This window comes from Syngnathus acus, chromosome 2 (genome assembly GCF_901709675.1).
Source record: "Syngnathus acus chromosome 2, fSynAcu1.2, whole genome shotgun sequence".
NCBI lineage: Eukaryota > Metazoa > Chordata > Actinopteri > Syngnathiformes > Syngnathidae > Syngnathus > Syngnathus acus.
In genome coordinates, this window is record NC_051088.1 from 20858480 (window position 1) to 20878468 (window position 19989).

General features: G+C 39.3%; 1 protein-coding gene across 1 annotated transcript in view; it reads left to right on the top strand.

Annotated features, from left to right (window-relative positions):
• The first annotated feature begins 1984 nt into the window (after nucleotides 1-1984).
• The window catches only part of LOC119132924 (partitioning defective 3 homolog B-like), an 82188-nt gene continuing 64183 nt past the window's right edge, over nucleotides 1985-19989 (top strand). Inside the window, exons 1-4 of the mRNA XM_037268470.1 lie at nucleotides 1985-2406; nucleotides 5981-6082; nucleotides 14501-14675; nucleotides 17927-18033. Coding sequence (XP_037124365.1) covers nucleotides 2290-2406; nucleotides 5981-6082; nucleotides 14501-14675; nucleotides 17927-18033 — 501 coding nt within the window. The 5' untranslated portion in view covers nucleotides 1985-2289. The remainder of the gene's footprint in view (nucleotides 2407-5980; nucleotides 6083-14500; nucleotides 14676-17926; nucleotides 18034-19989) is intronic.

Here is a 19989-nt window from a genome sequence, read left to right on the forward strand (position 1 = left end):
CATGTTTTGCACAAGTACTAATTTCATACTCTATGACTTGAATTTTGCCATTACCGTGAAGCATAAATTATTCTGCTGGAAATCTTGGACGCTGACTTGATTTGGCTGCTAAAGCAGCACAGCAGGAAGTCAAGCAAGTCGCAGCTATTGAGCGGCTTTAGTCTCAAACAGAACAAAAAAAAACGGCAGGGCAGTGGTGCTGCCGCTGAGAACGTCAATTTTGCTCTTTAGAAAAGGGGCACTGCTCAGAGAGTGAAAGCAAATCAACACGGTTATCGACCCAGACAACCCAACCCTGTAAATTGCACTCAGAGAGACTAACAAAACAACAAAAACCATCATTGGGCTTTTATTGACAATGAGCACTTTGGCTGGCACACTTCACTTCCTGACTGAAAAGGCCCAAAAGACATACTTGATAAAGTTCGCTATGTATTTTTATTTCCACTGTTTGTTTTCAAACACTGGTCACCAACACCTTTCTGTTTCATGTGGGAGATATGTAATCTTTGTAATCATTCAATTCTGTGGACATGCTAATTTGCTGTTTCTTATACTTGGAATGAAGAAAATCAGTTTTCTCCAGGTCTTTTATTGCTGGTGGCAGAAAAAATCCTTTTACCTCCAAAACCATCCATTTTCAGAAAAAAAAAAGTAAAGTATTAAGCCATTAGCATTTCATCGTCAAAGAGAGCAAGCCATTTTTGTAACACTTTACACTAAAAGTTATTATTAAAAAATATGAAACTAATTATAATTTGCCATAGGATATTTTGGCCAAATGCCGGTATTATGCAAACAACGCCGATGATGAAAGTCATCTTGGACATACACCAAAGCTTCCCCCTTAAATGGTGACACAAATGTGATCTTGTGAGAAATTCCTTGCTTGTGTGTGTGCATGCTTTTGTGATTTGTCAGCCTTTAGGCATGGCAACATTATAAAGGTGCCACTGTGCAATGAAGTCAGACCGGCATTGTGCCATTGCAACATCCGGTAGCAGAAGGTTGCCAAATGAAACTATGACAAAGATTATGAGGAGACAGTTGAATAGTATGTGCTATCCAGTTGGCTCTGGATGTGTGAGGAAGGTCTTTTAAAGGTTTTGCTTCTTCTGTCACACAATGTTCACGTCTCAAACTACAGAACATTTAGTTCCCCTTTAATGACACAATCCTGTGAAAACCATCAAATTACTGAAGTATGGAGTTGCCAATGTGGAGTAAAATACATTCAAACGTACTCTTAAAAACAATAAAACGTACTCACAAATACGTTGGAACATATTGGAGTGCTACAAATGCATTTTTCCCATAATGCCATGGGGTATTGACTTGTGCTTATGCAAATAAAAAAGCTATTTTGTTTTAAGCATTGACCTACATTTCACCAATATGTTCAAATATTAAGTAAAATTGTTCTCAATTTTATTGTGGCTGATTTGGTTCAGCATTTTATAAACAAACAAACAAGCAAATAAATAAAAAAATAAATAAATAAATAAATACATAAATAAATACATATAGTGAATGTACATGACATGAATGGCGACCTTGAGTGCCTTGAAAGGCGCCTAATGAATAAAATGTATTATTATTATTCATATTATTATTACATTTACATCTTCCAATTTAAATCAATACATTATTATTATTCCAACGTAACTTGGATGAAATATACAGTTTTTGGTATAATTTTAAAGTTTGCCCATGAAAATGAATTTTAGAGCTACAGTATAAACAATATAGATTTATATTTTGATAAACAAATATTTTTCCTTTAATGTCTAAAGATTTTTGCCACCTGATGAAATTGGCTACCTCCTTAGTTATGCAGAGCATTCATCTGTACCCCTGATATATATATTCTTAAGAAATATATATAATCAGGATTTTGTTTTTTTGAAAGAAAAAAAAAAAAAAGATTTAAACCATGGTGACTATACGCGAGTGATTTCCTGAAGCGCCTCAGCCTCTGTGATTTCTTCCGGGTTTAAGACCTGTTCGTTTTGTTTGGGTGTATCGACCCAACATGACAGGACGTGTGCTGCTGTGATCGCGTTTGTGATGCGCAAGGTGCTTGGGGGTCTGTCAGGACAATGTTTTGCATGGATTTCCACACCTGTGCGGGCAGGTAAAAGCGACGGAGCGACTCGGAAGTTTATTCTCTCCCCCGACTCGATACACCTGTTGCTTCCCTTTGGACGCGCGAGGAACAGAGGTCGACCACACAGCGGGCTTTTCCCAAACCCGATCTGATATTTCGAAGAGGACATTTGTGTTGCAATTATGAAGGTCACGGTGACTTTTGGAGACAGAGCGGTGGTGGTTCCGTGCAAAGCCGAATGGACTGTACGGGATTTAATCGACCAATCAACACGAAGGTACCGGAGGATTTTGGATCAGGTAAATACTCGTGCATGATGAATTAAAAACACGCACATCTTTGCACTTGTTTTGCAACATTGTGCGACATTGAACAAACTCGTAGTCGATCGTCAGCATTCCGCTCATTCTTAAAGTTTTCAACCATTATCGGTTACGTCACACGTCACGTGACGTAGTGATACGAACCAACGCTCAAAAAACGAATTTTCTGTTAGTGCGTTTCATTCAGTATGGAAGAAAACCACCAACATTGTAATATATTTCTCTCTAAATTACGTTATGACATGATTAGAAGGAAATCAAGAAGAAAACTACATAATTTACATGCAAAAAAGTAAAACTTGAATAATGTGCATTACATGCAATACTTAATAAAATAACAATTTGAGATTTTCGTTTCTCTTTTATACTTCAGTTGTCAGATTTAGAATTGTTTTTGCTTTTTATTCTTTGAAAGAGTAGAAAAAAATAGTGAGATATATCATTTGAGTCACCAGGGAGAAGGTGTCTGCCAATGCATCATCATCTGCATGCATTGATACACTTGTCAATCATTTGTTTATTTCTCTTGGAGGTTTCGGAAAGAGATTGAAGGGTGTGTCTGTTATACCTGTAAAATATTTACAGGCATTCATTACAGTGGAATCTAGTTCTACGCAAAACTTATTTTTGAATGACGACTTGACGCTTGAATTACAGACAGTGCGGGACTTGATTAAACAATATTGTGTTGCATTGATCAATTTATTGGTAACAACTTATTTTTTAAGCTGGTCCAATTTAATGTTAGAAAGAGCTCATCATTGATTGGCTATTTTGACATGTCACAAAGTTGTCACAAGGGTTATTTTTCACCACTCAAAGTCCATTCACACACAAATAACATATTCATAATGAGTGGATGATTTGTCTGAGGCGGAATCCCTCTTTGATTGATTAGTAAAATAAGTGAGTGAGTGTTCTTGAAGTACTGTATAAACATGAACTGATCCGGAAGAAGGAAGAAAATTTCTGATTTAAAAAGGAAAAAAGAGCACCCCCTCCTCGAATGACATGCAACCGACACTGTAATTTTGATTATCGCGACGACATTATTCCTAGCTGAATTTCGACGAATGGTATTTCTAGAAATTTGATCTTTTGATTAGTCAGCATAGTTTGTGCTGTTACTGTATATACTCCTCAGGGTGGGATTGCGAGAAGCCCCGGCTGTCAACGCGGACAATAGCTTCCCGCTAAAAGCTCTAGTATCTCAGTGGGCAGGTGGAAGTTGACTGTTTAATGCCCCTCTATGTGGCCGCAGTCTAGGCTTTGTCCTCGGAGTGATGGGGAATTAGGATTGGTGACAGGCTGCGCTCTTATCATCTGGCCGCTTCGCTTCATCCTGCCTGTGCGGGGGGACAAACACACCGAGACACACACACACTGGGTTTCACTGACAGCCCACTCAGCCCATTGGCCCCTGTTGATTCCGAAGAAGTCTAAATGTGAGCATGTGATTAGATTACACCCGGGGCCTCGATCACTCTTTATCGGGCATGTTGATTAGTCGCTGCGGATGCTGACTCAACAGCCCGTGGAGTCCTCCGAATAGAAGCAGATGATCACGAGGACATCACATCTCTGACGACAACATTCACTCCACATCCTTAGGACAACGTCAGAAAGCTGGTTTTAATTCGACCGGACATCTTTTCTGCATAAACTTCCGTAATCCTCCAATTGTTTCCCAGTAGAGATTGCCGAAATGTCTGCATGTCATTCACAGTTTTAGAAGACTACTCTTGTTCTTGTGAGTGCTGAATTAATGTTTGAATATAGAGAGAGACTTTCAGTGCTGTGTTATTGTCCAACCTGAAATATCACTGTTCACTGTCGTGGTGCACGTCTTGAGGAGCAATTCTCGAGTCTCAGGAATCAGAGAGAATTGATGGATTTGAACCCCATGGAAAATCTCTGGTGAGATTTGAAGTGAGGCGATCATAGCACCATTGCACATATCGCTCATCATTGTGGACTAACGTCAGACTACATATTGGGACTGGTCAGTAATCAATCACAGTAGCAGACAAATCCTAGCACCGTCTGGAATTTGACACCATGAGCGGTGATGAACGGGACAGTTTGTTGTCTGGTTATGGATCACGTTAGCAACTGATTATCACAATAGCATGTTCCACTAAATCAATGATTGTCATGAATGGGTTGAATGTTCTATCTGTTGAAAGTGAAATTCTGGTTTGACCTTGAAGGCCACACTTGTATTATTTGCCGTCTTGAGCTATTTTGGTGAAACAAAATTTTGTAATCTTGCATATAGATTATTATTTTGTACAGTAATAGTACAATCCAGGGTTGCCTAAATAAGACTGTCGCTAATTGCCAGATGGGCAATCTTCTACAATCTTGGTGGAAAATTATGTCTTGAATGGCTACTCTATGTTTTTGTGATTTCCCTGCATCTGAGTTACTCATTGTTTTAAATGGTTTACTTAATCCCAAGTACACGCCTGAGGAAAACGAGGGGGCAGAAGAATGTAAGCCAACAAGTTTGACCGGTTTGTCCTGTGCCGTGCACATGCTTTGCCCTGATGTTGTTGCAGAAGATCCAGTTTACTGTGACAGTCAGGTGGCTCCAGCACAATCAGCACAATTTGATGGGATCCACTTGTCCTCAGTCAAAAAAAGGCTATTTTTTGATTGAAGATAATAATAAAGATAATAATGCTTAATCTTAAAAAAAAAAAGTCATGCAAAATGCAACAAACTTTGCCAATGCAGAATTTATATCAATAATTTGATTACATTGTGAACTTGTACCGTGTAAAATGTCCAGTTTATGTGGAAAATAATAATAATGAGGTCAAATGAGAGAAAAATGCATTAGTCCACAGTGCACTTCCACATTAATGAATGTTTTCATTTTGAATAGATCAAAGATTGTAGCCCGCTCAGTGTCGTAACTCTTACAATACAGGGTGTGTATGTTTTGAACTCTGTCTGCAGTGAGATAATGAAATCAGCCTGGAATTTGACCCCTGGCACCCCACCCACATAACTTAACTTTTTTTTTTTCCTCTCTCTGTTTTTTTTTTTCATTCCAAAAACATGCATGGTAGGCTGATTGAGCACTCCAAATTGTCCATAGATGTGATTGGGAGTGTGTATGGTTGTTTGTCGATGTGTGCCCTGTGATTGGCTGGCAAGCAGTTCAGGGTGTCCCCCGCTTACTGCCAAAAGATTGCTGGGATTGGCTCCAGTGCGCCCGTGACCCTAATGAGGGTCATACGTGGTTCAGATAATTGATGCACATTATTCTTGAATATTTGTTGACAAACTTATTTTCTACACTTCAGCCCATTTACTGCAGTTTCAAGAAAATGAGTGCGCTGAATAAATCATCAACTTGCACCCCTAAAATTTCAGGTTATGAGCCACAGTGCTACTTTTCAAATCTATTATTAAATTCTCACATACCCACTGAAATGTCTTTGCCTACCCCTATTTTCAAACCACCGCTGTAAAAACATCAGGCCATTCAACGAGATGTAAAGAAATTGTCGCTAAATGACTTTTTTGCTTTTGTGTGCAGCATGGGAGAAGTGCGGTGAAAACCCTTCACCTAGAGTACACTGATGGAGGCATCCTGGACATGGATGACCTGCTGACAGACCTAGTGGAAGATAAGGACAAGGTAAGACAAGAAAGTGTTCTTTATTGCTCTTAGGTGAGCGAAGTGAAGTGATTTGTTGCTCAGGTTTGCTTTATTTTGATGTTTTAGTCTGCCACGATGATTGTGGGGCTTTGCAGCAAAACTTTTAAGTCATCTGACAGTCTGTCTCTTTGTTTTAGAGACTGAAGGGGCTGCAATGATTTTGTATAAATTTGCACCAAGGTTTAAATAATATACGGAGATAAAATAAATAATAAATAATACAGATAAAATGAATAATAATTAATAATAATAAATAATATAGATGGAATAAATAAAACAAATACAATACAATAAATAAATAAAATTAATAAAATTAAAAAAATAAATAAAATAGAATTGTCATGTTTAGACTCTCCCCGCCCCCCAAAAAAATCTAGTCTACATTTCATTCTCGTATCCTTTATGTAAGAATACACTTTTATTTTTTTATTTTATTTTTACAAGTGCTGTACACTATCCTCCTCGGTATTTAAAATGTAGGAGCAATTGTATGCTTGTATCAGTGTGCATGTGTGCAAGTGTGCCAAAACAGCTTCAGTAAAACAAGGTGAGAGAAGTGAAAAAATGGATGTGGAAGTGTCAGCAGAAGTGGGAAAGACGCTGTTTCAATCTCTCAGAACAGAGGCATCATCTTCTGGCTGCGCTGTATTAATGTGTGCATGGTGTTTGTGACTCACAAGTTTTAATGATTCCATTCCAAGGCTCTGTCTCCCAATGTCACAGCTCAGTTCCGTTGCTAACAAGTCAGACTGGCGTCAGCTGCCTTCCCTCGGTTGCGGTTCTTTTGGGCAATTACAGGCTTTGCTAGAACCTTTGCTACTGAGGAACTGTCCTATTTACCTTGTTCAGCTTCCACCCGATTCTCGAAACAACTTCCCCACTTTCATCTCCACTCTAATTTTATTCTTTTGCTTTGCTGCTGATGAAAAGATGGCATGGCAGTGATCCTCGCCACGTGCCAATCATCCGACTCGTCTCGTCTCCAGCCTTCCAGACACTTTCAGCTTGCGCAGATTAATGAGCTGCGGCTGTTTTTTGTGATTAGCCTTCTTTTGTTTTTCTGTCTTTTATTACCTTGCCACAGCAGACAGATTCTGTCTTTCGTGCTTTTTCTTTTTGTTCCATTATTGTGGCCGACGGCATCATGCTATCAATCATACCGTGGTGGACTCGTTGTGAACGTGTGCACCAGCACAGCATGGGCCCTGTATTAGCGCCGGATGCTAATGAGTTACAATGACTGGCTGTTTGCACATGCATGCACGCACACACACACACACACACACGCACAATAGAGCGCATACAGTCATTAGACTCTCAGCCACCAAACAGCCTCATAAAATGTTTGTTGAGCATATACAGTATTACTCACACAAGTACAACAATGCTGCAGTCTGAAAATTACATTCTCTTTATTAGCGTCCTCCGTTTATATCGTGGGTGTCGTTTGGAATCGGTGACCTGTCATGTTGACACACTGTAAATCTCGTTTGAGCCTTTATCTGTCAAGTTGTGACCTTTTAGGGGCATATTTCTCTCACTTCCCCACCTTTGTCTTTCAGCAGCTGAAAAGTCTGACTGAATTTGTGTGATGATGTTCACTGTAAAAGTAAGAATGCCCTGAATACAGCTGCGTGAAAAAGTTTGTGAACTAGGGTCTGACCGATATGGGTTTTTTAGGCTGATGATGACTCAGATATTTGGCAACACTGGTAACAAATTAATCGGATGAAAAGTGTCTTTCGTTTGTTTACATTTGTTCATAAAATACATCTGTAAATCAATGAATACATCAACAAATACAAATATCCAGTGGCCAGCAAAAATCCCAATCAAAATTTGTGGTTGTACAACTTATTTTTAAGGAATGCAATAAAGTGCAAATATAAAAACTGACTGCAGCAGTGCTTCAAGTAATATCTAGAAATAACTTTAATTAGCATTTTTAGAACATAAGTTTGCCATCTTGTTCGAAAGGCACCATTTTATCCAAGTGTGGTGTTTCATCACACCAAAAGAATAACGAGAAGAAATGAACACAAAGAAGAAATCCGGCATAATCTCAAATGTAAATGTATCTCCTGAGTTGTAAACAAAAAAAGACCTCCAGCTTTTTGCAACCTGAGGTTAATTTACTTTTACCCTGAAGGCCACATATGGGGTTACAGACCTCCGCCACCTATTCGAAAAGGTGCTTTAAGAAGCCACTATTGCTGAAAATAATAAACATACTACTGCAATTATTTTTATCTTCTGTTTTTTTTTTTTTTTTTTTTAATTTCAGGAAAATATGTATGTATGTTATAGACATCATCAGGGAAGACTTGTCTATAGCTGAATAGAGAAAGCTAAGGGAAGGACGAAGTGTGTTTCTGCGACATGAAAATTTCATCTGTTACATCTTAAATGTCAGCTTTAATGGGTGACAATAGCTAATAATTTACGGTAATCCGACAGAGAGAAACTTTGTGTGAGTGAATGACGGGGAGTACTGCCGCCTTTGATGCTCCATGACACCTCAGGCTCACCCACCCCCTTCGCTCCGCCAAAATTGTCATGGTGAGCAGCATTTGATTGGCATGTGAATAGCAGCTCAGAAAATTGGCCCAAGGTTCAAGTGCGCTAATTAGAATACCTTCAGACTAATCATCATGCAGCACGCTAAACATTTTCCATACGTCTTAACCTGTGAAGTTATTCAACACCTTGTCTGACATGCGGGATATTAAAAACTGTGGCTTGTCACGAATAAAGTAAATCAATTCTAGTGCATCTGGTTGTGGTGTATATAATCTCCCTCCATGTTTTCTTACATTTATTAACCCTTCAGCCTCACCTAAGCGGAACAAAAGCCACTCCCACAGTTGTACTCATTCCTTGTCTGCTGCTTAGTTTTTCATTCCAGGCAAGATTTGCTTCTGAATTTTAATTGAGTTAGCACGGGTCACTGTGCTACCTTCCGACTTTGACTGATGGACCCCCTCCAAAGTCATTTGTCAGCTCACCAAAGCAAAAGACTGGAATAAGCCCTCTTTGTGTTCTTGCCCCAGTGGTGTGTTGTGACTAACGGAGGTCGTGAGGGGTCAACGTAATGGCAGATTGTGTCGCTGCCACAGTTATTACAGTACATTGTTATTCTGTCAGTATCACAATCACCCATTAGCTGCTATGTCATGGTTTTGAGATCCCAGTGGGAGTGCAAGGTGGGGCTACCTTTTCAAAGCCACATGCACACAAGCTTAGAACGAAACAAAGATAAATCAGCTTAATAAATATCGAGCATTTCGGCACACAAGCCTGGTGAGAAGCAGTGCACACCTTGTTATGAGTAGAGCAACTTATTTACAGCTGACCTACTCTGACTGGACTCATTGACATCGCTGTGGGTTGGCTGAAGTCTGTTGTGCTAATAACTCAAATCAGCTGAGACTCACACTCTGAGCAGTGGGACACTTTCACTGCAACGGTGGGGATGATGAATGTGTATAAACCTGAATCCGGATCATTTAGGCTAATGTTTAATGATTCTCGGGTGTGACTGCACAGCTGCGTCTAGTGTGAGAACATCCGCATTGCATAAACACATCTTGTTATATTATTATTCTATTTTCCCGCCTCTCAACACTCATCTTCAAGATGTTTAGCCTAATGATTTGCCGCTAATATGTCTGAATAGGGACCTTGAGTTATCCTGCAATGTGGAAAAGGAGCAATGTTTACATGCGCCGACTAAAGTGCTTGTGCTTGACATAAATAAATGTACTACATGATGAAAGAAATTACAATATTGCCATTTTAAATTACCGTATTTTCCCGACTATAAGGCGCACCTAAAAACATAAGATTTTCTCAAAAGCCGACAGTGCGCCTTATAGTCCGGTACGCCTTATATATGGACCAAATTCCTAAATTTAAACTGGCCCGAAGCATTGTGTCATGAAATCAATCATAAGTGGCCCGCTGAAGACTATGAATCATGAATCAAAAAGACTATGGATCATTATTTTGTGATTATAAAGTAATTTGTTGTGTCTGAAGTTGAAATAAAAAAGATAAAATGGAGAATGATTTGATTTGGATTAAAAGTCTGACATGATGCATTAATGGTGCGCCTTATAGTCTGGTGCGCCTTATATAAGGACAAAGTTTTAAAATGGGCCATTCATTGAAGGTGCGCCTTATAGTCCGGTGCGCCTTATAGTCCGGAAAATACGGTATGTAAAAAAATGTAAAGTCTCCCCTTCAACTAGAATTTTATTTTTATGTACACATTTCCTCAACACTAACAAAGTCAATAACGCTTTCCACTCAAAATTGCAGCGTCAGGGTGACAGTTTATCGCAATTGCCAATGTTCCATTTTATATCCATCCATTTTCTGAATCGCTCTATCCCGATGTGGGTCATTTTTAAAATTTTTGTGCGAGTGTTTCAACAGCGTAGTGGTTTACTTTGGTGCAGTGGATTGGTCTGTCAGCTCCATCAAAGCAATGTTATGTTCAATGTGGATGTTCCATGTGCAACTGCTGGCATTTCTTCAAACGACAAGCGATGAACATGCTCAAGTCAGTGTGACAACACCTCTGCATAAAATTCCTTTTTTTTTTTTTTTTGAAGGAGTCCTTCCCCACCTCCTTGACAAGCTAGATTAGGCATCTATTTCTTCACTTCACATCACAGATGTATATTTCTGTCTGTGTGCTATCCCCCAAATCTGGTAATGTGTCGAGTAGATTTAGGCTGGAATAGAAGCATGATTAGCCCTGAACTCACTCGTAATACATCCAGTTTTACACTAGTCAACAATGGTAACGTGGTTTTCAATGCAGAAAAATGTCTCCAAAGTGTTTCACACCTACTTTTTTCATACCAATTGTTTTGGTTGTGGGGAAAACAATTTTTATTAACAATCATAGTGACGAGTTTGATAATGTACCATTGAAGCAAGTTAGTAATGCATTATTTTAGTTACAAAAAAATAGTCAAATCTATATTCTTATTGTGGAATATATGACATTTACTACATCCTTAAATATCAACATTATTATTATTATATTATTATTTAATTGTGTAGCACTTGTGTAAGAGAGATGATTGGGTTTGCATTTGCTGTCAAGATGCAGCATACTACACCCTTTGAATTATGCATCGTTCCTTCAAAGAAAGAATGAAGGATGGCGAAGGGGGCATTTGTGAGATGGATGACAACGGCACAAAAGCAAAGTATCTCAATAGACCGCTACCTCACACACACTTACTCAAGAGGCACACACACATCCAAACACAGCAGCCCAGAAGAAAAATGAGCTGATTAGTATGAGGCAATGAGAAAAGGAAGCGAGTGTGTTTTTTTTTTTTTTTAGGCTGTCTGTACGTGCGTGTGCACAAGCTGATATTGACTCTTACTAACATGCAAAACTGTTTGGCTAAAGCAAGGTGTCACTGTTCATCTTTTTTGCAGTCTACAGATTATCCTCATAACATTCTTTATTGTGCAAATCAAGAAGTAAAGTAAAGGTGCAAGTGATACATTCCAGTCACACCCCAAAGAGGTGAAACTGATATTGAAACAAAAATAAAACACACTTTGAAGTATTTCTTACTCATTTCTGACTCTCTTGCTGTCAAGAAATGGGGAACTATTATATAACAACACTTTGAGGAAACAAAGACATTTGCATAGTGCTCTAAAGAGGCAAATTCCGTGCGTGTGTGTGTGTGTGTGCACGGAAGAAAGTCGAGGGGTTTTCTCCAGTCTGTATGGCATTGCACGCAGTTAATTTTAGCAAATGAGTGAATACATTATTAATGACGCATCTGTGAGTTGCAACATGTAAACAACGCCTACCCTTTTCTTACATCTGCGTCTCATCTGCTTATGCTGAAGATGGAAACCGAATGATGCACACACACCAGTGTCAGCAATCAAAATGTGTTGCCTATGTTTTAATGATTATTCTTGTACCAGGAGTTAATTAAGGTTCATTCTCAATACCACCCCTTCCTAGATGAGAACACTTCTCAATAATAACTAACATTGGCGAGCAAAAGGAAAAGGGGGGCACATACATGGACTGAAAGTAATATTTATTTTCATTGTAATGACATTCGTTGGATTAGATGTACCATACGTTGTTGGTAAGCTATAGCGTTAGTTTAAACGGCGTCGGAGCAAGCCTTGCTAAACGTCTGAAAACTATGACCGACTGCCACTCGTTTGCACATTCCTCCTATTTGAAAATAATTTTAAAAACAATCAGTTTTGATTTTGCGAGGTGTCGGGTACATCCTCGGCTTCATTGTTGTTGACTCGGTAGCACTATCATCTCTCAAACGACGTTCTTGCTTTCTTTCTCAAGCAGTATTTTTGTTATGCTGAGGGCTCAAATAAATAAACTGGCTAGTTGCGTCTCTCTATCTACTTGGAAATTGTAATCCTGCCAAATATAACCCATTCGTAATAAATGTACTTGAAATCTGATTGTGTTTTCTCTAACTGTATTGTTACATTTTTTATATCTTAAATACATAAGTCTATTTATTGCTACTCTCCAAGCCTGCCAACAAAGTCCATGAGGGCCACTGAATAAAAATTTCACTTCATAAGGGCGTCCTCACCTTTCTTAGAAAATACATAGAATATTGTTACCACTTTTTGGAGAATAAAGCATGCTAGCTTAAAATCATCCTTAGGACTTTGTGTGCGTGCTTTTTGTGTGTTCATTCGCACGTATAGCACTCCGCCCTTGGGAATCTTCCTTGATTGATGCAGTCAGCAAGCTCGGGGGGGTGAGAGACGGCCGCTGGGGATGGATGGAGATAAGAAGGGAAAGAGGAAAGCTGATAAAGGAAGAGCTAGAAATGCATTCATCAAGCAGCACAATCAGATTGTTTTGTTGGTGTCAAGTCTTTTTTTTTTTCTTTCATCCTCTTCTCTGCAACTGCCAATCCCCTGGAGTCGTCTCTCCAATGCACGCTTATGCACGTGCACACATGCCCATGCATGCACACGGTGAAAGCATGCAAGTGTCAAATCTTTGCGTGGGAAGGTGTCATGCTGATATTAAATCATGGGAAGTTGAGAAGAGGAACGACGTCATGGAGAGATAGAAAATGTGTGTCACACTGTCTTTAGTTACACACGTACACGCAAACACACAAAACTGTTTTTATTTGTACACAGTTACAGCCCTTAACTTTGTCAGATTTCTAATGAGACCACCTCCACCCTCCCATTATCCACATTATCCACACATCAGCAGAGGCGTAGCCCTACTATTGATAAACGCGCTCTCATTTGCTCTAGAAGCTGAGTCCTTGTCTCAATTAGGATGCTTCGTTGTCCTCCTGCCCTCCCTCTATCCTATTCATCTCCTGTGCCTTTCTCATTTTGCCACCCGTGTCATGGCACGGGCGCACGAATTTCATTTTCACATCAGAAAATAAATTATGCATTTTAAAATGCTTCAGTCTTATGAAGGCTTCAGTACTCTAAGTTGGTTTATAGATTTGTTCACAGCTTGAATCTTCATGTTTGAATTCTTCAATTGCAGGAAGCTTGTGTGCAACAGTTTTCCTGATTTGTCAATCTCATTTGGGGCGATTCAAAATTTGAATCACAGTTGCACAATGTGGCGATTTTGAAAATGACATCCAGTCAAATGTAGGGGTGCCAGGATTTGGTGAATTATCACAATTTACACTATAATTCAAATGTTTGGGGGTCATCCAGACAATTTAGTGTTTTCCATGAAAACTAACATAATAATGAGTTACAGCGTGTTTTTGATATACCGTCATGTTTGGTTACACTAACATATTGTAGCGTGTGCTATGGATTACAGAAGCAGTGAATTCCAATCAAAACACAGCGACTTGTAAGTTTGTAGTGACACTGAATCATAAACAGCGTAACCTCTCTCCCTTCATTTCTCTCGCATTCTGTCCCTCCCTCGTTCCCATACTCTGGAACAGAATGATGTGTTTGGAAAGTTGGAAACAGGAGTACTCAAAGTAACATTTATAAACATACTGTTGCAAAGCTACAAAGTTCAATAAAGGTTTAATGGACTGTATCATCTTAATTGTCTTTATCTTTAATTTGCACATAGCTGTGATTTGATTAGTCGACTAATTGCATAGAAGCTCTCACACAGGCTAATAAAAGTGCTTTTTTTTTTTCTTTTCCTTTCTTTCTTTCTTTTTTTTTTTTTTACAGTACTCCATATTGGGAGCCTCAGAACCCGATAGAGGCTCACGCAGTTGAAGTCACGAGGCATCCATTTTTGTAATTGCCCAGTGATTCTGTGCGATTGGCCAATCTGTCATTTTTCGCAATGGTTTGGTCCAACTTGTACTGCAAATGGTGGAGCTCAAATTGACACTTTGTCTTTTCCAGCTGGTGGCGCTGTTTGAAGTGCAGCGTGGGATGACGGACAGCCCCAGGGAAAGCATCTCTAATGGTGATTCCAGTGCTACACCCAGTCCAGAGCCTCTGAGCTACTATTCACATGTGCAGCTCCAGGAGCCAATCAAAGGAGAGATAGAAGTCAACGAGGCCGCCCTCAAATCAAGTAAGTCTGTTTTTATGCTATTTTAGTTTTATTTGTACCTCCGACTACTGGATGCTGAACAAATCCATAGATTAACAACTCAGTTGATTAACTCCTAATTTAGCAACACATCAATAAAACACCAGCACATTTTTCTTCATGTCCAAATGCACAGTCCCAGTAACAGCCTCCATTTCCCAGCTGAACAGATACACACTTGTAAATCTGTCTCCACGTCGTGTCAAGATGCCCCAGTCCGCTTTTATCAGCTGTGTGTTGCCCACTCTGCTATTCAGCCTGTACCACCTGCCATCCAGTTAACCACCTGGCTTCTTCAGCCTTGACCCGATTCCATCTCATTTCCTCGCACGGCCTCACATCCTAACTAGATTTTGATGACTGTACTTTTTGGCTGAACATGAATGGATTTATTATAGCCCTTCTTGCTCCTCTTCCTCCTCCTCCTCTTCTCATCCAACAGTCTTGTCGCGCCATCCTGCCTCCAGCCCAAATGACCCGACTAACTTAGTTACAAAGTGATCCTGTGAGGAGCCAGACTGACGTCAAGACCTAGCTTTTGTTAGTTAAACATACGTACAGTCACGTCAGAAAGTAACCATCCCGGTTGTGATTTCAGAACTTTTTTCACACCTAAATGCTTCAGCTCATTACACCAATTTAAAACTTCCAAGTAAATCTAAAATGAATTAAGTATGCAAATTTTATTCATAGAGAAAACCTAAAACTATGAGAAAAAGTAAATACCCCCTATCAGACAAAGTAAAATAGGCCCATATATGTGTACGTACACTACCGTTCAAAAGTTTGGGGTCACAAAATTGTTTGGGTGACCCCAAACTTTTGAACGGTAGTGTATATATTTATTTAGATAATTATTTATAGATTATATATATAATCTTCTGTGTAAAAAATCTTATAATATATATGTATACTTATATTCATAGATTATATAATCTTATACAAATATAAGATAATTTATAATATTTAATTCATAATATTTTATTATAATAATATTTACACTACCGTTCAAAAGTTTGGGGTCACCCAAACAATTTTGTGACCCCAAACTTTTGAACGGTAGTGTACGTACACATATATGGGCCTATTTTACTTTGTCTGATAGGGGGTATTTACTTTTTCTCATAGTTTTAGGTTTTCTCTTTATGAATAAAATTTGCATACTTAATTCATTTTAGATTTACTTGGAAGTTTTAAATTGGTGTAATGAGCTGAAGCATTTAGGTGTGAAAAAAGTTCTGAAATCACAACCGGGATGGTTACTTTCTGACGTGACTGTACTAATGTTTAACTAACAAAAGCTAGGTGTTGACGTCTAGTATATCACAGTATGTCCACATTGTCTGTGTACCTCATTTTTGACCAACCATGCATTCTCCATTTTCAGTCAGTTTTATACTAATTCCTTTATTGCAGCTCTTACATTATTTACAATAATCTGGTTATAGTGTGCATGTAATCGTGCTGAGTAGTGGCGGAAGGAATAAGGAGTCATTCTCTAATCAGTTAGGCGTCAAAGTGTGTGTTTGTGTGTGTGTGTGCGTGCGTGTGACGGACCGACTTGTTTGAACAGGATGATTGCACTTCACACTGGCCCAGTGGGATGATTAGACCTGCATTGATCCTCTGCTACACGGAAAGACGCACACACACACACACGCACGAGAGAAAGAGGGTCCTTATCGTATCACCCCATGAGCAGCCTGAACTGGCTTGCTCAGTCGATTGCCAGACAAACAGACCACTGGGCAACACACATGCACACACAAACATACATATCAGTGACCCTGATAGGTTTATAAGCTTTCAGACCCAAACGTCCTTGTTGGTACCACTGCCCCCTCAGTGAACCGGTACTGAACTTTTTCAGAACCGACCACAAGAAGTCTTTGCAGTATAGCTCCCGGAGCTATGTAGCAGATTGAGAGTTCTAAGCAGATACGTTTGTGAAGCCCCTTTGGATCTCTTCAAAAACACTGTCAAGTGAGGAGGGGAAGCATACATTTACCTGTTTTTAACCTTCAATAATCATCAGAAGTGTCTCCAAGGCAGTCTTGTTCACCACCATTTGACCCAAGGGTGACTTTAACCAAAGGTCAAAGATAGTGCGCCTTTAAAAACCTGAGGGATGCATGGAACATTAAATAAAAAAAGGACTTCTGAACGAAGAAGGATTTATGGGGTTAAGGAATTAGTGTATCGTTTATATGTCTCAAGGAGATAAACAGAAATGTTGTCAATTGATTGTATTTAAATAGCTTGGTGGTAGGGTTGAAATCAGCCAGAGGTCGCATCAAGCAAGCGCAGGTACGATTGGCATTTGTAATCTGAGATGTGGGAAATAATTTCAAGTCATTGTTGGACGAACCTGAACACGACATGTGGAAGCTGTGTGAAAGGATATCTGTGACCATTTTTTATCAGCGACACACACACCCTTCAGTTTTTTCCATTCCTACTTGTTTTCCTCCTTGACACTCTCTATTCTACCCACGTCTGATCAGGACCTTGTCACTGCCCCCTAAAGAGAGATTGATTACAGGAAAAGAGAGGATTTTTCTCGTATTCCCCCTTTTTTCTCACTTTTCTGCTTCCCTTCTTCGTCACAATCTTTCAGTACACTACTCTCATTTATCCTGCACCCACTCCGATATTTTTTTTCCTCTGTTGGCCTGGGTGTGACCACACCCTGACAGAGGATTTTCTACCACACCAGCTCCCTTCAGGCTGGATATTAAAAACCCAAGGCAACACAAAGCTCCAAATTAGATTCTTTTGAATTGTTTCTTGATGGATTCAAACCTGCTCTGCTCTCTCACCCTGCTGCTTTGGCCAGGGGCAAAGATTGATATACCTACATGTGTGTGAGTGAAGATGTTTATGTCAGCGCTGTGAAAGCTTTGAAATTATTGTTGGAAGAATAGGGAGGTGGTTTTTCGACACTCCGGGTTCGTGACACAGCCATAAATAAAATGCACGCCTCGTGTTATTACATCCATTTTTATTAAAGCCGCCAGTTATATTAGGTCTGAATTTCAACAGACTGGTTTTGTCCAAGCAATTCAAGTCTGTTTAGCTCAGCATTTTTGCAATTGAATGTTATTTTATTTTTGTTTATGCAAGAGAATTCCACGTTTCGTTTCACTGGTGGAAGTGACAGTATCATTTTGAGCTTTGCTGTTTGCCGGAAAAAAAGAACTCTTTAATAAACGAAACTTCCTTCTTTGCCGCAGACACCCCCCTATTGGTGAGGAGTAGCAGTGACTCGGTATTGGCCCCTCCCATTGAGATGACCACTGCCTCAACACACCATGACCATACCAGCGAAGCCCCCAAGATGGTGAGCATTGTTAACTGATTTAAGTATATCAGAACATTTTCGGTATTTTCAGCATTACATTAAAATGTCTTGGACAAATAAAAGAAAGTAAATAAATCACCCAAGCATGAAGACATCCCATCGGCTATTTTGCTGTTTATGGCATGCCCTCTTTGAGGACAAAGACGAAGAAGCGTTCACCCTGGACTGTGCTTCGGGCAGCACTTTGAAACAGAAGTGCACTCCATCTTTTCCAAAGATGCCGCCATTTAACAGCACAGTGTTGATGATTTGTGTTTTCATCTGTGCGTCAATGTGCGTGAGAAAGGGAAAAGGAAATGTGGTACTAATATAACAAACTCAGCAATGACTAATCATTAAAGGAATCAAATGCAACGATAATTGGCTTAAGCGCACTGGATTATTTCGGATGATTCAAATGACATGTTAGGCCTACTTTATTTTTCTGTTTCCAGGTGTCTTAGTAACAATAACCACCCTCAAAAGATTTTGAGGGTGGTTATTGTTACAAATTATATCAACTGTTTTTTCCCGTGTATGTTCAAGCAGCTATTTTTAGTGGACGATAAACATGTGAGCTGCTCCAAGACAGCATGGATTCAATTTTTCCTTCATGGAGTAAGCTCCAGACTGCTTAATTACAATTTGTCAATTATTGTGTTTACTAAATGTTTAGCAGACACAATTTTGTCCATTTATATGTATAAGTCCGAAAAGTTATCCGCTGTGTGCTGCCAAAAACTGAATTCGAATTTCTAATCTTGTATAATTGCATTTAAAAAACTGTGCATGAGTTGTACAATTTGAATGTATTGGTCTGGAACTGAAGTCCGCAAAAATTGAAACTCAATTTCAAATGATTCACAACTGCCACTAAAGGTAAGATCTCACTCACCCAGGAACGGTTGCACATGTAACGAAAAAAAACATCTTTGCGACTAATTGCGAACCTTGATCGAACCATGACGAAAAATCAACCTCCAGATTTTCATCACCTTGAGGTGTGGTGTAACACAGCAAGGGGTCACACCTAGCTGCGTTACTCTGTCTGGTGTTAATGTTCCTTGTGATGTAAAAAAAACAAAATGACACAAGTATTGATTACTTGTGTTCCCTTGTGTGCGCTTACGGCAGCATGCATGCTCATACCCGGAGGTTGTGAGTGCAGTATTTTTTTTTGGAATCTCATTATGGTTGTGATGGATGTGAGGTCAGTGATGGTTTTGCTGTATGTGTGTACATACCACACACACTGTCACATACCTGACATGCATCGTATGACAACTGTACACAAGACACACATTTCTGAGTCTGCTATGAAACACGAAATCAAACGCACGTGTGATTTTGTATATTGAAAAAGTAGGAATATTATGACTGACTGAGGTTCAGAATTATGATGATGATTTTATGTCCGAGCAGAATCGCTCTTAATCAGAGGATTAACGTCACACTAGCCACTGGGGTGCTTGATCCTTTCGTGGTCATGTTTGTGTATTTTCTGTCAAGTACAGTAAGCATTTTACGTCATACTATATGAAGTGTTCATTTATTATCACATGTGGCTGAATTTGAGTAAATTTTAGAGTTTAAGCAGGTGCAAATACAAAGTACAAGCACAAGGTGCTATTTTTTTTTTTTTTTTTTTTGCTGAAGCATGTTTTAGGTGCTTGACAGCAACCCATCTTGCATTAGGTCACGGGAAGATGCTCAGCAACAATAGCGCCTCTGGCTCACCCCCCCCAGCCCTAATAGACACTCTATTGTGAGATAATCTCTAACTGCCCGCATAAGTAGGTCACTGTTTGTTCAAGCGACATATGCACATGTGTTTAGTGCTTTCTCTCTATTTTTTTTTGGTTTGCTCTTATCAGATGGTAATATTTTGGGGGATAGTAATAATAGTAATAGAGCTGTGATTTACTGTCAGTGCTGCTTGTATGTTTTTCGTTCGGG